This window comes from Gobio gobio (assembly GCF_949357685.1).
Source record: "Gobio gobio genome assembly, chromosome: 10".
NCBI lineage: Eukaryota > Metazoa > Chordata > Actinopteri > Cypriniformes > Gobionidae > Gobio > Gobio gobio.
The window spans coordinates 6,348,927-6,365,236 of record NC_137116.1 but is presented as its reverse complement, the minus strand read 5'-3'; the positions used below and the strand labels follow the sequence as shown (position 1 = coordinate 6,365,236).

The 16,310-nt window shown below is 39.8% G+C and overlaps 1 protein-coding gene across 1 annotated transcript in view; it reads left to right on the top strand.

Annotated features, from left to right (window-relative positions):
- cabin1 (calcineurin binding protein 1) overlaps positions 1-16,310 on the top strand; it is a 170,471-nt gene that overhangs the window by 87,163 nt on the left and 66,998 nt on the right. The window contains exon 30 of the mRNA XM_079827753.1: positions 4,519-4,632. Within this exon, the coding sequence (XP_079683879.1) occupies positions 4,519-4,632 (114 nt within the window). The remainder of the gene's footprint in view (positions 1-4,518; positions 4,633-16,310) is intronic.

Sequence of the window (16,310 nt, the reverse complement as noted above, 5' to 3'; positions counted from 1 at the left end):
TATTGTCTTTTTGTGTCATCTGAGAATTTTTTTGACCAGAGCCTAAATACTACAGCCAGTAGTAGGAGCTAGTTCCACATGTTATCAACCCGCCCACAGGGGAGAGATCTCACTCACAGAATGTAAATGCGCTCGGCTCGGACATTCATAACGGAGCGGTGCAGAGAAAAGTGAGTGTTTCAACTTTTCAATGAATTCCTATGAAAGTTTAGCTTTCGTATGCAATCTGAAAACGTGCCAGACTGGACACGCGCTGAGAATGACAGTCGCGCTTACCTCAGCTCTTCGCTCTCGTGATGAATGAAATCTGACTCCTGCTGCGTTTGAGACGTGACTTTCGTTCGGCTTACTCACACGTTATTGAAAAGACACGTTCAGTTTTTAATTGTAGTGTTTATTCTCTAACTGAACAAAATGATTGTATTACTATGAAAATCAAAACGACGGTGGGGTGAAGCCGCAGTGGGCAAGAGATGTAACCAGTGGCTGTGGCTTTGGGAGTGGCCTCGTATGGCAGCGAAGCAAGTGCATTCTGGGAGTTGTTGTCTTTCATCCACATTAGACAAAAAAAACATTTTCTGTCTTTTCTCAGTCTAGAAGGCACCAAATTAAAAAATAATTTCACATTTCTACTGCATAAATGACCCAGTTTAAATACACATTCATCTTCCCAGCGCTGAAGTAACCCTTTAAAAAATATCCTGTGAATGGCAGCGCAAAATTTGAAGACCAAAAAAGTGCATTCATCCATTATAAAAGTGCTCCACACGGCTCCGGGGTTTAATAAAGGTCTTCTGAAGCAAATAGATGGGTTTTTGTTAGACAAATATCCATATTTAACACTTTATAAGTAAGGGACATCCAGACGGTTGTTATCGCAGAATCAACCCCGACAGAGTGATCAGGACCCCGACGCGAAAGATTACATTTACATGTAATCATTTAGCAGACGCTTTTATCCAAAGCGACTTACGAATGAGGAGAGCAATAGAAGCAACTAAACAAACAAGGGGCAACAGCATGCAAGTGCTGGAACAAGTCTCAGTTAATCTAGCGGAGTACACATAGTACAGCACAGATACACTTTTTTATTTACATTTTTTAAACACACAAACAGAAAAAATGAATAGAATAGTAAGTGCTAGTCTTTATTGGTCAGGTGCCTTCAGGTGTCTTTAAAAGTTTTTTTTTTCTTACACAAACTCATCGATTCACTTCAGAAGGCCTTTATTAATCCCCCCAGAGCCGTGTGGAGCACGTTATTTGACGGAGAGAGATGCATTTCTATGGACTTCAAAAACAGAACAACAATCGCTGCCATTATAAAGCTTGGATTAGCCAGGAATTTTTTAAATATAACTCCGTTATAGTTTTATTCGTCTGAAAGAAGAATGTCATATACACTTTGGATGACTTGAGGGTGAGTAAATCATGGGCTAATTTTCATTTTTGGGTAAACTAACCCTTAAAGTCTTTTTTAGTCACAAGATGACGCCAGACAGTCAACGACAGTGGAGTGACACTTTAAGCATATAAGTAGTACCGGTCAAGATAACTCATAGTACCCGGATGAGTGGTGTGTTATTCACTTTGGCGGTTGTTATCTGGGAATAACATACCGCTGGAATGTGCGATTGACCAATCAGAATCAAGTATTCCACAGAGCCATGTAATAAAGGAAAAAATCTAGCTTCCGGCGAACCGAAGAAATCGTCATCGTTCATTAGTATCACATATGTCTCCAATCTTGTAATCAGTCATTCAGTTTATTTAAATGGAGAAAAGTAATCACTGTGCTGTTTGGTATCATTGTGTGCGTGCACCACACTGAACATAGACCAGAGAAAGCAAGGACAGAGTTGTCTGAGGAGCATGGTAAAGGTAGCCTACAAGACCATCTCCAAGCAGCTTGATGTTCCTGTGACAACAACTGCAAATATTAAGAAGTTTAAGGTCCATGGAACTGTAGCCAACCTCCCTGGGCGCAGCCGCAAGAGGAAAACCGACCCCAGATTAAACTTAAGGATAGTGTGAATGGTAGAAAAAGAACCTAGGAAAACTGCCAAAGAGATACAAGCTGAACTCCAAGGTGAAGGTATGTCAGATTCTGATCAAACCATCCATCGCTTTCTGAGCAAAAGTGGGCTCCATGGAAGAAGACCCAGGAGGACTCCACTTTTGACAGAAAAACACACAAAAAAATCAGACTGTAATTTGCTAAAATGCATATTTACAAGCCACAAACCTTCTGGGAAAATGTCCTTTGGACAGAGGAGTCAAAACTGGAGCTTTTTGGCAAGTCACATCATCTCTATGTTCACAGATGAGAAAAAACCAAGCTTTCAAAGAAAAGAACACCATACCTACTGTGAAACATGGAGGAAAACTCTGCTGTGATTTTGGGCTGCTTTGCTGTGTCTGGCACAGGGTGCCTTGAATCTGTGCAGGGCACAATGAAATCTCTAGACTATCAAAGCATTCTGGAGCGAAAGTACTGCCCAGTGTCAGAAAGCTCTGTCTCGGTCGCAGGTCATGGATCCTCCAACAGGATAACACAGATAAAATCACCCAAGAATGGATAAGAACAAAACATTGGACTATTCCGAAGTGGCCTTCTATGATTCCTGATCTGAATCCTATCAAATATCTATGGAAAGAGCTGAAACTTGCAGTCTGGCGAAGGCACCCATCAATCCTGAGACAGCTGGAGCCGTTTGCTCAGGAAGAGTGTGTCAAACTACCTGTTAACAGTTGCAGAAGTCTTATTGAGAGCTACAGAAAACGTTTGATTGCAGTGATTGCCTCCTAAAGGTTGTGCAACATAATATTAGGTTATCATTTTTTTCATTTACCATTTACCATTTTTTTTACCATCATTTTTGTCCATGCCATTTTCATTTGTTTTATTATTTACAATATTATGTTGAATAAAAAATCAAAAGCAAAGTCTGATTTCTATTAAATATGGAATAAACAATGGTGTATGCCAATTACCTTTAGTCAGTTTCAAGTTATTTCAGAGAAAATTATGCAGTCTAAGTTTTTTGAGGAAAGGTACCAACAAATTTGAGCACGTCTGTGTATCTTTCCACCTGTAGTCCCTAATGACCTAACATGTTCAATACTGCTGAAAAACTACCATGCCAAGAACCTTTTGACTAAAGTGTTTATTAGTTTCAATGATATTCATTCTAATTCAGTTTTTATTTTATTTTTATTTTACTCAACAAACTCTGTTTAGGCTGTTTTGGGAAGTTTACAACTTTGGTGTTCAACATCTTGTTTCAGAAATGCAAACAATTACATAAAAATGAATTTGGTTGGTTTTATGTTGTTCAAATTAGCTTTAAGAAAAGAATATGACTATTTGTAAAAGAAATTTGATTATTGAAAGTCTTTTTAAAAGAGGTAAACTATCTTTACAATTTCACATAGGTTGGATTCAGATTCAATTAGATGGTCCGTTTACACCCAGATGGTGCAACTTACCCACTGACTTGGATCAACTTACCCCTAACCAGGGGTAAATTGAACCACATGAACACCTTTTTTTATAAGAAGCCATATTTTTAGAACCCGTTGTCATGGATGTATTCTGATCATTTAAAATGGAAGAAAACATCCTGAAATTACTTTATATACTTTCATTGTACTTCTGCCTTATTTTCTCTTATCTTGAGGACCACATAAGTTAAAAAAATGGCTCATCTTACCCCACTCTCCCCTACATACTGTTACACATGAACACACGTTTTTATCGACTGCTTGCGCACAAACTCTTAAATGAGTTTAGTTTAAACACAACGTGCGCTGTTCAGGTCTCACCTGCGCTCGTGCGCCATCAACACCCGGGGATGACGGTGTATATGATTGAGTGAGTCACATTCAAGCATACGTCTGTCTGTTTTACACATTGTTATTTTCAAGAAACCATATTATAGATGCGTCATCAGATTTGAGATGAACCGCAGTGCAAGTGTGTGCCGAACCGTGGGTGGAGAACTGCACGGTTAAATTTTTTTTAACCTTGAACCGTTCCAACCCTACTTTATACGCGTTTCACATACTATTAGTAGGCAATATGCAATATATACTGTCACTGCTGAATGAAGTAATGTGACACTTTAATGTTATACTAATGTTTATTGCTACCTCATGCATACTGTTACATTATTTTCTCAAAATGAAGCAAAATACAGTATATATTATCACTGCACACAGCATTACACTTTTTTTTCAAGGTGTTCCTGTTACAGTGTAATTATATATTTAAGTACTGGGTAATATTAATTATCTACAAGGGTAGGATTAGGGTTTAGTTGAGGGTTACTTGCATGTGATTTATGCACTATTTTTCAAATAGTATATACTGCGCAGTTGAGCAGAACTCCAGTGTTCCATTAGGAGTGTGTGTGCGCGAGTGAAGCATGAAGGTTTTTTTCTCCCGACTTCAAGTCATCACACACACTCTCGCCTTCCTGCACACAGAGCTGACTGAATATATTTGTGTTTTCACAGAACCTGCAATGGGCACGAGATGTGTTGCTAGGGAGCAGTGTCCCATGGCAACAGCTGAAGCACATGCCGGCACAAGGACTTTTCTGCGAGAGGAATAAGACCAATCTGTTCAACGTAAGTCACACACATGCAGACGCACTTGCATGTCAAAGTTCACCATATCATGACAAGTTTGCAGCTACAGCATGATCCAGTGTGAGCGAGTCTTCTGTTCGTACACGTGTGTGTGTGTGTGTGTGTGTGTGTGTGTGTGTGTGTGTGTGGTTTATGCCATCATGTGTTCCTCTGATTCAGTTCAGTTAAATCCCTCCCTCCCTCCCTCCCTCCCCACACACACACACACACACACACACACACACACACACATAAATCCAGAGAGATTACGAGTCCTCACTGAAAATGCCCCTAACTGGCTGGATTTACAGTCCTCTCTGCACACCATGAGGCAGACAGATGGCATCACTATGGTGTGTGTTCATATGTTGTTGCTGTTTTGCCCAGTGGCCTTTTGGCACATTGGTACAGTCCTCCCAGAGCGAAGGCCATGATATTAGTGTGTATGTGTCTACCTTTGGCTATGGATGCGGTCGCTGTGAGGAAGCAGCCTGTGGCTTTGTCAGTATTGGCACACGACAGTATAAAAACACTCGTCTTGCTGGGCTTCAGAGCTTTGCTCACTAAGATACACCAACCTCATGCCCACCTGTCCTCAGCTTAAGGGAAAATCCTCACACACACAAGCAGCATCCGGTGCTGGGCTCCGGGACCTTCTGAAGAGCTTTTGCACTGTATTATGGTGGCCATTTTTTATGGTTATTTCTAGAGTTGGGGTACGAACTCAGACGCACTCTGGTGGACTTGAACTCGAACTTGACACGGACTTGACATGGACAACATAAAATTAAGATGACGATATTAACAAATATCTCCCAGTCAAACTCAGTTGGTTAACCCCTTTATGTGTAAAGATCGCAGACGGCCCCAGATTATTGTTGTTCAACATTCGTTAAAGGGGTGGTTGCATGCGATTTCACTTTTTAAACTTTAGTTAGTGTGTATTGTTGCTGCTTGAGTATAAACAGTATCTGCAAAGTTACAGCGCTGAAAGTTCAATGCAAATGAAGATATTGTCTTTTAAAGTTATGGCAGTTTATTGCCTACAAAAACGGCTGGTTTGGACTACAACAAGCTTCTTCCCGGGTTGGTGACATCATAAACCCTTGCTATTAACATAAACACTGCCCCCGCGAACACGCAACAAAGTGGGCAAGGCCACGTCACAGTCATTACGAAAGAGAGAGAGCAGAACTACAAACTACATTTGGCCATCTAACCAATCTAAGACCACTGTGTTTTTCGGAGGGATGGGCTTCGTAGAAGCAGGAAGCAAACGAGCCGTTCAAAGGACAGTGGAGACAGTGGTGTGGAATAAAGGTAAAATAGAAGAAAAATACGGCGTTTAAAAAAAAAAAAAAGTATTCAGACATGTAATACTGCACCCCATAAACACAACCAAGCCTAGAAAAAAAAAAACACGGAACCACCCCTTTAAAACATCACACTCTTACTTGATATTTGACATTGTTTATCATAAAACTAGGTTGCAGTGTAAGTTGCAGTCTAAAATAAATCAATAACACAAATTAAACAATACAAAGATGCATTAAAATATTAGTATTTATTAAGTTTAACACACATTTGTCCGTGCTAAACAGTCCTCATTTATCTGTAATATAAATAAGATGCTAAAATTGTTATTTATACAGTGATTCTGACATTCAGTGTAATGGATGACACTTTGTTGTAACAGAGAATTTGCATTACCCTGAATGACGAAACTTCTACTTCAGCTTATATTGCAGGCCATCAACTGGCCATCTATATCAACCAGTGAGCTTGACCAGTAAAGTTAATCACAATTATTCACAACATCTACTTATTTATCAAAAATTCTAACAATATAAATTAGGGATACACGATATTGGTTATCGGTATCGGTTCAAATTTTTCATAAATTCATATTTTTATATTATAATTTCCATATAATCTGCAGTTTGTGCACCCAGGAGAGATTCTGGCCTGTATAATGGCAAATTTCAGTCTTGACTCTTCAAATGCTTTTATTGTTTGTGTAAGGCACCACAATACTTAGTAACAGAAAGGGTTTAACAGAACAATGACAGAACTATCTGCACTTAACAACTCATTAACAACAAATTTATATTCAAGTATTTCATGCATAAAAAAACTGCATCTATTAACCTTTATTACATGAGGATGAGGCAGGTATATAGACTTTAAGTCACACGTTTTTCAAATAAAATGCATTGAAATTTAAATTTATAAAAAAAAAGGGAACAAAGTGCATCCTGAACAAAAATAAAGTGCATCTTCAACAAAAGAGCTGAGGGCATAGTTGAGATTTCTCTGAAATTATATAGTTTAACAAAATAAATATGAGGGATGAGGAAGGTATCTTTAAGTGTGTTTCGAATACATAATAAATCAAATGCATTGGTCATCAAGTACTATGAAATCCATTACTTTGTTGTTTATGGCTTTAGCCTTTTCGCTGTCTCTGGAAAACTTTTTACAATGTTCAAATGCCAGCTGAATGGGGACATCGACGCTCTGCGTTTTAGGCTTAGCGCTAGTAGCTGCAGCTGCAGCCGCGGCTGCTTCATATTCCTTTAATACAGCTGTGGCGCAATGGCGCCCTTTCAAGTGTGATATAAGATTTGTTGTATTAACTTGTCGCCTTTTCACCCCTCTCGGAATCATTGCTGAACATGCTTTGCAAATAGCAATAGTATTGTCTTCCGCTGCCACAGAGAAAAACTTCCAGACCGGCGAAGACATGTTCACAGATGATGATGTAATGAGCACAGTCACTTGCACTCGGAAAGCAGAATCTCGGGGTGTCTCAATCAGCTCCCTAGTTCAGTAGTCAGGGCACTGATCAGGGAATCAGACAATGGATTGACTCCCTGATCTGTGCCCTGACTACTGAACTAGAGAGCTGATTGAGACACACCCTCGGTTCAGACTGATTTACCAACATGCATACTTTATCAGATCTAGTTACATAGACAGTAAAAGAAATGGACACAGCGACCCCAGAGACTTCAACAGGAAAAAGTGAAGTCAATTAGAAGCACTCACTTCCTGATGGCTGAGCGTACTGCGCAGCCTCAGACCAAGCTTGACGACATAGATGTGACGTGAGCAATGTATGTCCTGCTGAAAAACCTCTCAATCATGTTCAGCCACACAATCACACTGTCAAAGCCATGTCTGGATTCATAAAACGATATTCTTATGACCTTCTAGAAGGATTTAATATAAAATGCTCCTGTGTTTCAGAAAACTTGCATTGTACACTAAATGCACCAAAAAATTATTATTTTTTTTTTTTAAATTTCACTGTGAACGCTTCCCAAAATTTTCTGTCTTGTTTACAAAGAAATGGCAATCGATAATGAAATTAATTGTTGACAATTTTTATTATCAATACATTTTTGCAGGCCTAAGTAGTTTAACTTTTTGATTTGCACAGTTGTGCATACTGTATATTTAGTTGTGTTGTGAATCACTTGCCATTTCCTGTTGTTGGTCCTGCAAAACAGGAAAGGGAGAGTCTTTGGTGTGTGTATGTCTGTGTGTGAGTTGATATGGGTCAGGCTGCTCTAGTTTGCCTCGGGCTCTGGCAGTATTTGTTGGCCCAAGCCTTAAACGCATCACAAAAACACAAACACAGTTTCTCTCCCACGTCCACACACACTCAGGCATATGCACTCGCATATGTATCCGCCCACTCTCCTGCTCTCACTGGACCACTGGCCCGAGACACAGATTCGACACAAAGCAGAAGAGCTGCCTGTCTTCAGTTCAGTCACCATCACACCTGTAATCCATGGACCTGGGGCAATATTCTGACATTTTGTTTTGGCATCATAATTTTAATGCTGATCGGTGTGTGTATGTGTGTATATATATATATATATATATATATATATATATATATATATATATTTTATATATATATATATATATATTTTGACTGCATATATATATGCGCGCATAGGATTGTGGGTGATTTGAGAACGCTAAGTGCGTGAAGTCTACTCTTAAGCATCCTTTCCTGTATATGGCATATTTTTCGAACGAAGGACTCAGACCTTGGTTGAAATTCCGAGGATCCTCGACATTGGAACATTTTTCGACGGACGTCGATGACGTAGCATCCTCGGAATTCTTGCTCTAAGGATCCTTCCTTGACATTGAGAAACGCCTTTGGACTTGGAGACGGAGTCACAGACGAAAGGAAACAATGCACATTTTACTTTCGGTTTTGAATTAGCGCCAATTCGGTGGCGGGTTGCTTGAATTGTGGGTTCATTAGCCTATTATTTTATATGAAAAACACAACAACAAAACAAATGACAAACTCCCTTAAATAGGCGCTTTTACGTTTCGCTTTGAAACCAAATCTTCCACGATCATCTCAGTCAGCTCCTCACTCTATGATGAATGAAATCTGATGAATGACTCCTGCCGAGACTCACGGTCGGGTCATGCTTTATTAAGCAGACACGTTCAGTTTTAATTTGTATTGTCTGTTCTCTAACTGAACGAAATTATTTTATTAGGATAAAAAAAAAAAAAATGACGGTGGGGCGGTGTCACGGTTGGCAAGTGATGTAAGCAGTGTTGAGTCTAAACACCGGCAACACCGACTATCGTAGCAAGCCTAGAACGCAGTGTGTGAAAGTTCAGCAGCAGCAAACACCTGTGGTTCACGTGTAAAGATACGGTCAGCTCGATTTGCATCTCGACTTTCCTGTTAGCTTCAGGGGGTTGGAAATGCCAGGTGTGTGTGTGTGTATGTGTGTGTCACAGTGGAAAAGCACAAACATTTACAGAGGGGGTAATGAGAGCTGTATGACAGAGATACACCCTGAGTTACTGCACTCTTGATTTATTCTCTCTGTCTGTAACACAAATGACACACCTCACCTCTCAGCGTCTCTTCGTGTCTCTGCTCGTCTTGTCTCTCTAACCTTTACCTCTTTTCTACTCATTTTCTTGTCTCTCTTTTTCCTCACACGTCTCTTCTTTTATCTCAGCTTTTTCTTCCCCTAGTCTCTTCTTGTCTCGCCTCCATTTTTTCATCTTGTCTCGTCTTTTTATTCTTTCTTCACTTCTTGCCCCGTCTTTTCTTGTCTCTTCTGTTCTCATTCTCCCTACTATTCTCCTCTCGTCTCACCTTTTCCTTTCACATCTTCTTTCGTCGCACATTCTCAACTAGCCTCTTTTCTTCTCCTCTTATTGTCCCCTCTCATCTATTCTCTTCTCTCATCTGACCGTGTCTCTTCTCTACCTCTTTTCTTTTGTCCTGCTATTCTCACACCTGTTCTCTTTTCTAGTCTTTTCTCCTCTCGTCTGTCTTTGCCTCTGTCTCTTTTTCAACTCGTTTCTCTGGTCTCGTCTCTTCTCGTCTCACTTGTCTCTTCTTTTTTGTCCTTTTGTTTCTTGTGTTTTCTCTGTTCTTGTCTCATCTAACCTCACGTCTTCTCTTTTCTTCTCCTCTCCTTTCTGAGCCTGTTCTTTACAGCATCTTCTCTTCTTGTCTCACCTTTTCTCTTCGTTTCTTCTTTTATTCTCTTTCTCAACTCATCTCTTTTCTTACAGTCTCCTCTTTATAGCATCTTCTCTTCTCGTCTCCTCTAGTTTTTTTCTGCTCTTGTCTCTTGATTTTTTTTGTCCTGTTCTCTTCTCGTCTTAGTCTCTTACTGTCTCTTCTCATCTCTGTTATTTTCTTTACTCTTCTCTTCTTCATATCTCTCCTGTTCTTGCCTCACGACTTCTCTTTCCTTCTCCTCTCCTTTCTTAGTCTGTTCTTTATAGCATCTTCTCTTCTTGCCTCACATTTTCTCTTTTCCTGTCCTCTTGTCTCATGTTTTCTCCTCTTATCTCTTCTCCTGTTCTATTCTTTTCTCTTAATTTCTTCTTTTATTCTTGTTCTCAACTCATCTCTTTTCCTACTATCTTCTCTTCTCGTCTCACCTCTTCTCTTTTTTGTCCTCTTGTAGCGAATTAGCTCTGAGGGGAAATATTAATAATGATTCATAACTCATTATGATTATTCATTATGATTAATTATGAATATTTGAATCGGTTAAATAGATTAACCTGATATAGCTACATTAACATTACAATCATTCAATCAGTTCATCCTAAGGATGTTCAGTATTGATTATTAATTTAATTCTTAGAAAAGGATATTTTTCATGGCCACAGAAAAATAATTATTTATTTGAATTTACCGAAGCGATAAGAGCGCACAGCAAGATCGATCATTTAAGGGACAATATGTTTGCAGGCACGGAGTCAGGACCAACAAATATTGTGCACAAACTCTAATAACTAAATCACGGAACAAGACTACAACTAACAGTAGACATACATGACATACACAATATATATACATGACAAGAGGTAAGGTTAAAGATGTTGAAGGGAAAAGGGTTTGAACAGATTGATGAAGTTAGGCAAAAAGTCTAGAACCTTTGGAAAGAACCACCATTAATAAACTTCTTTGTCTGAACAAAGAGTTTACAGTTTCACTAACTACACAGCGAATTTCTGTTTCGTACTTTACTTGCATTTAGCCTGAGCTGTAGAAGACCGTCCGAGGTGAAATCGCAGGAGAAAGTTTGTGGGTTCCGTCCGATGGCTTTGATGGTGTGACCAAGTTCTTCTGCATTGGATGAAGAAGAAATTATGAGCTTGCGTGGTTGCTTCGAATCCATTGAGGATGAGAAAATTGCACATGGCGTGCAGAGTCTGGGCCTTCTAGTCCATGGCCTTGTGAGTGCCCATTTACAGGGAGTGCAGAATTATTAGGCACGTTGATTTTCTGATCATATTTTTTTTCAGGCACATTTGACCAATTCCAAACCACAGTAATCCTAATAACTACTATTGATTTAGTATTTAATAATGTATAAGTGATATATAATTGTTCATGAAGGCTGGAAATGAAAATCACCTTATATTCAGGTGTGCAGAATTATTAGGCATGTTTTCTTTTACAGATAAATTGAGCCAAAAAAGAGATTTAACTCAGACTGAAAAGTCAAAAAGTATTAAATGCCCATGAGAAGGATGCAATACTAATGCAATACTAGACATTGCAGTTAAGGCGTGACCATTGGACAGTGAAATGCTCGTTGGGTCAGCAGGGTCAGACAAAAACATGTGGCGGAGAAAAGACACCTATTAACCGCAAAAGAATTAAGAATTAAGGTGAAGAATTAAGGGTGAAACCATCAGGAACCCTTTAGTCTCCAGCGCCACCATTTTCCAGAGCTGCAACCTACCTGGAGTCTCCAGAAGTGCAAGGTGTCAGGATCTCAGAGACTTCAGTTAGGTAAAGAATCCTACAAAACCCCAACTAGATAAGAATCATAAGCTGAAGTGTTGTAAAATACATGAAGCCTGCTTTTTTATAGGCTTTATAGGTTTTATAGGTTGAGAATGACTCTTGAAGGACCAGCACCACATCCTCTAGTACCACTGTTTGAAGAATTCATCTTCCAGAATCTGGCAGTACGTTTTGGGAGTTCATTTTAGTCCATCCTGAAGTCCGTTTTGCAGAGATGGACTAAAAATGAACTCCCAAAACGTACTGCCATAAAGCCTATAAAAAAACCTTCTTCATGTATTTTACAACACTTCAGCTTGTGATTCTTATCTAGTGGGGGTCATTTTTTAGGATTCTTTACCTAACTGAAGTCTCTGAGATCCTGACACTTTGCACTTCTGGAGATTCCAGGTAGGTTGCAGTTCTGGAAAATGGTGGCGCTGCAGACTAAAGGGTTCCTGATGGTTTCACCCTTAATTCTTCACCTTAATTCTTAATTCTTTTGCAGTTAACAGGTGTCTTTTCTCCGCCACATGTTTTTGTCAGATCCTGCTGACCCAACGAGCATTTCACTGTCCAATGGTCATGCCTTAACTGCAATGTCTAGTATTGCATTAGTATTGCATCCTTCTCATGGGCATTTAATACTTTTTGACTTTTCAGTCTGAGTTAAATCTCTTTTTTGGCTCAATTTATCTGTAAAAGAAAACATGCCTAATAATTCTGCACACCTGAATATAAGGTGATTTTCATTTCCAGCCTTCATGAACAATTATATATCACTTATACATTATTAAATACTAAATCAATAGTAGTTATTAGGATTACTGTGGTTTGGAATTGGTCAAATGTGCCTGGAAAAAAAATATGATCAGAAAATCAACGTGCCTAATAATTCTGCACTCCCTGTATACTCTAATTAATGCAACAGACACAACTTGCGACACAACTACGAGAACGTGACTTACATGAAAGTGTAAGTCGTGAAGCGAGCATTCATTTGATAGGAGATACGACATATATGAGGTTACCTGAAATAGTAAGTTGTTCATGAATATGAATACATTCATATTCAATGCAACGGACCCTTTACAAGACAGTTATGTGTGTACATACAAGGTCCTAGGGTGCTTGTTCATTTATAGACGGTTTGTCTAAAACTTGAGGCAAAAGCATGTGTTTTACATGTTTTGTGTCTTTCCCCTGTGGACTTTCCATGTGGCCAAATTCCTTTGGGGTCGTAAAACGTCTTATCAGTTTTGTTTCCAGGGTAACCGAGGATCCTTCTCTGTTGTGTTGGGGGAAGGTCTATTCCTAAGCACAAAGTATTTAAAACATATTTGTTAAATGTAACAGGCAATTATGTGTCTGATTTTGCTCAGTCACTACACTCTTGTTTCTTCTGTTTTCTCTATTCTTGGCTTATTCTCTTCTCTGTTCTGTTCTTTTCTTTGCTTTTATTATTGTTTCTTCTGTTTTCTTCTTACCGTCTTGTCTCATCTCTCTTCTCTTTTTTCCCCTTCTACTACTACTCTCATCCTGTCTCACCTCTTCTCTAGTCTTTTCTCTTTTTTCTTGTCCTCTTGCCTCCTGAGTTTTCTCGTTCTGTTCTTTTCTTGTCTTAGTCTCTTACAGTCTCTTACTCTTTTCTTATTTCTTCTCTTCTATTCTTGTTCTCAACTCATCTCTTTTCTTACAGTCTCCTCTTTATAGCATCTTCTCATCTCATCTCATCTCAGCTCTTGTCTCTTTTCTTGTCCTCCTGTCTCTTGAGTTTTCTCATCCTTTTCTCTTCTCGTCTTAGTCTCTTACTGTATCCTCTCTTCTCCTCTCTTCTATTCTTTTCTCCTCATTTCTTCTATTATTCTTGTTCTCAACTCATCTCTTTTCTTACACTCTCCTCTTTATCGCATCTTCTCGTCTCCTCTAGTTTTTTCTGCTCTTGTCTTTTGAGTTTTCTCATCCTTTTCTCTTCTCGTCTTAGTCTCTTACTGTCTCTTCTCGTCTCTCTTCTATTTTCTCTTTTCTTCACATCTTTCATGTTCTTGACTCATCTAACCTCATGTCTTCTCTTTCCTTCTCCTCTCCTTTCTTAGTCTGTTCTTTATAGAATCTTCTCTTCTTGTCTCACCATTTCTCTTTTCCTGTCTCTTTTCTCACTCTCTTCTCATCTGTCTTCTCCTCTGTTCTATTCTTTTCTCTTAATTTCTTCTTTTATTCTTGTTCTCAACTCATCTCGTCTCTTTTCCTGCAATCTTCTCTTCTTGTCTCACCTTTTCTCTTTTTTTCGTCATCTTGTTTCTTCTGTTTTCTCTATTCTTGGATTATTCTCTTCTCTGTTCTGCTCTTTTCTTTGCTTTTATTGTTTATTCTGTTCTCTTCTTACCATCTTGTCTCATCTCTCTTCTTTTTTCCTCTTCCGCTACTACTCATCCTGTCTCACCTCTTCTCTTACTTGTCCTCTTGTCTCGAGTTTTCTCGTCCTGCTCTCTTCTCGTCTTAGTCTCTTACTGTCCCTTCATGTCTCTCTTCTGTTATTTTCTTTTCTCTTCTCATTTCTTCACATTTCCCCTGTTCTTGTCTCATCTAACCTCACGTCTTCTCTTTTCTTCTTCTCCTTGTCTCACCACTTCTCTTTTTTGTCCCATTGTTTCTTCTGTTTTCTCTATTCGTGTCTTAGTCTCTTCTCTGTTCTGTTCTTTTCTCATCTTTGCTTTTATCCTTGTTTCTTCTGTTCTCACCTCACCTCTTGTCTTCTCTTCTTGTCGATATTTTATTTTAACCGCTCGGTTCTCACCTCAGCTTTTCTCCCTCATCTCCTCTCATCACATCAGTGTGTTTGTGTTCATATACACCCTTTTCCCTCTGACCCCCACTTAACATCCTGTTGCATGTTTTCTGTCTCCTGTCTTTCACCTCTCTCTCTGTGTGTTTGTGTGGGTGTGCACTGCCGGGCTGAGCAGAGAAACGGAGCCCTTCTCTGATTGGCTGGCTGCGTTCTGAAGGGGCCGTCTCTCCGCCTGTGTACTGAGAAGGAGAGGGAGGGAGGGAGAGCACGAGCGAGCACACTGGGGTCAGAGTAGAGAAAGAGAAGCGTGGGCGTTTTGTTTTGCGATGGCAGGGCTGGAAAGAGAGGAGAGCGATCGCTAGTCTGTTGGAGGCACACTCGTTCAACCATCTCTCCTTTTCTCCACCCTCCGCACGCGTGCAGCCCACTCTCTCAAGCCTGGACTACAGCTCGGTGGAACAAAAAAAAAAAAAAATCAAAACATCCCTTTTACTCACACACTTCATACAGGCAGAGCGTGGAGTAGCTCTCCTCGGTGATGGTGAGTTTCTTCCTTTAGTTTTTCCTGTTTGGTTCCTTTTCCTTCTGTTTTTGCTCGTGGAATAAAAGGAAAAGTGTCAGCTTGCTCGTATGGATTGAGGAAAGAGTCAGTTGAGGGTGGGAGAGGGGTGTGTGAGTTCAAGGAGTAGAGCGAGAGAAAGAAAGTGAGCGTTTGAGCGCGCGAGAGAGTGTTTTGACTCTGTCACGCATGACGCAGATAATAGTTAGCTAGTGCCGGAGTCCTGCGTTTCATCGAGCGGCAGTAATGACCAGAAAGGGAGTGATGAAGTGCACTAGATGAGTCAGAAAACTGGGAACCTCCTCGATCCCGCTTTCCTTTTACTCCGTGTTCCTCTTAGGCTTGCGGTTCTGGAATGCAGATGCTCAGTAGAATTCTTGCTTGACACTTTTAGGTGTCTGGGGGAATCCCTGAGGTAGAAGTTACACACAGCGTTTGATGCGTTCACGTTTCAGTCTGTTAGTCAAATGTGTTGAGTCTGAACCGCTTATCAGAAACGCCTTGCAATGTTCCTGAAATCTGCACATTGCATCTTCATCTGTAAAAGTGCTGCTTATGTTGAAGGCTGTTGAGAGAGTGTGTTTTTTGTCAACCTTTTTGAACTTTTTTGCAGTTCGTGCTCAGAGGACTGGGCTCGCATGGTGAGGGAAGCCCCGTGCCTGCTGTGCTCAATTCAATGATTTTGCTGTCAGATTATATTGATCGCATTAGGAGCAGCTGTAGCCCTGAAACGGACATGACAGCTTGCTTTTCTTTCGCTGGTCAGTTGAGTTTAGTCTTTTGAAGGCTGCACTAAGTACATTTTGTATGGTTTTGAATGTCAATAATTCATCATGTCCCTGGTGTCGAGGCTTCAGGTGCTTTTTTTTAAAAATCTGAAGTCAAGATGTTTTCTTCTCATACTAATGGAAATATGCTAATTAGAAGCAGATGATTGGCTGGGTTCATCCTTGTGAGGCATCAGTGAGTTTTGGTCGCTGTGGAAGCAATGTTTTTATTTTTCACTCTTTTTGTAATGG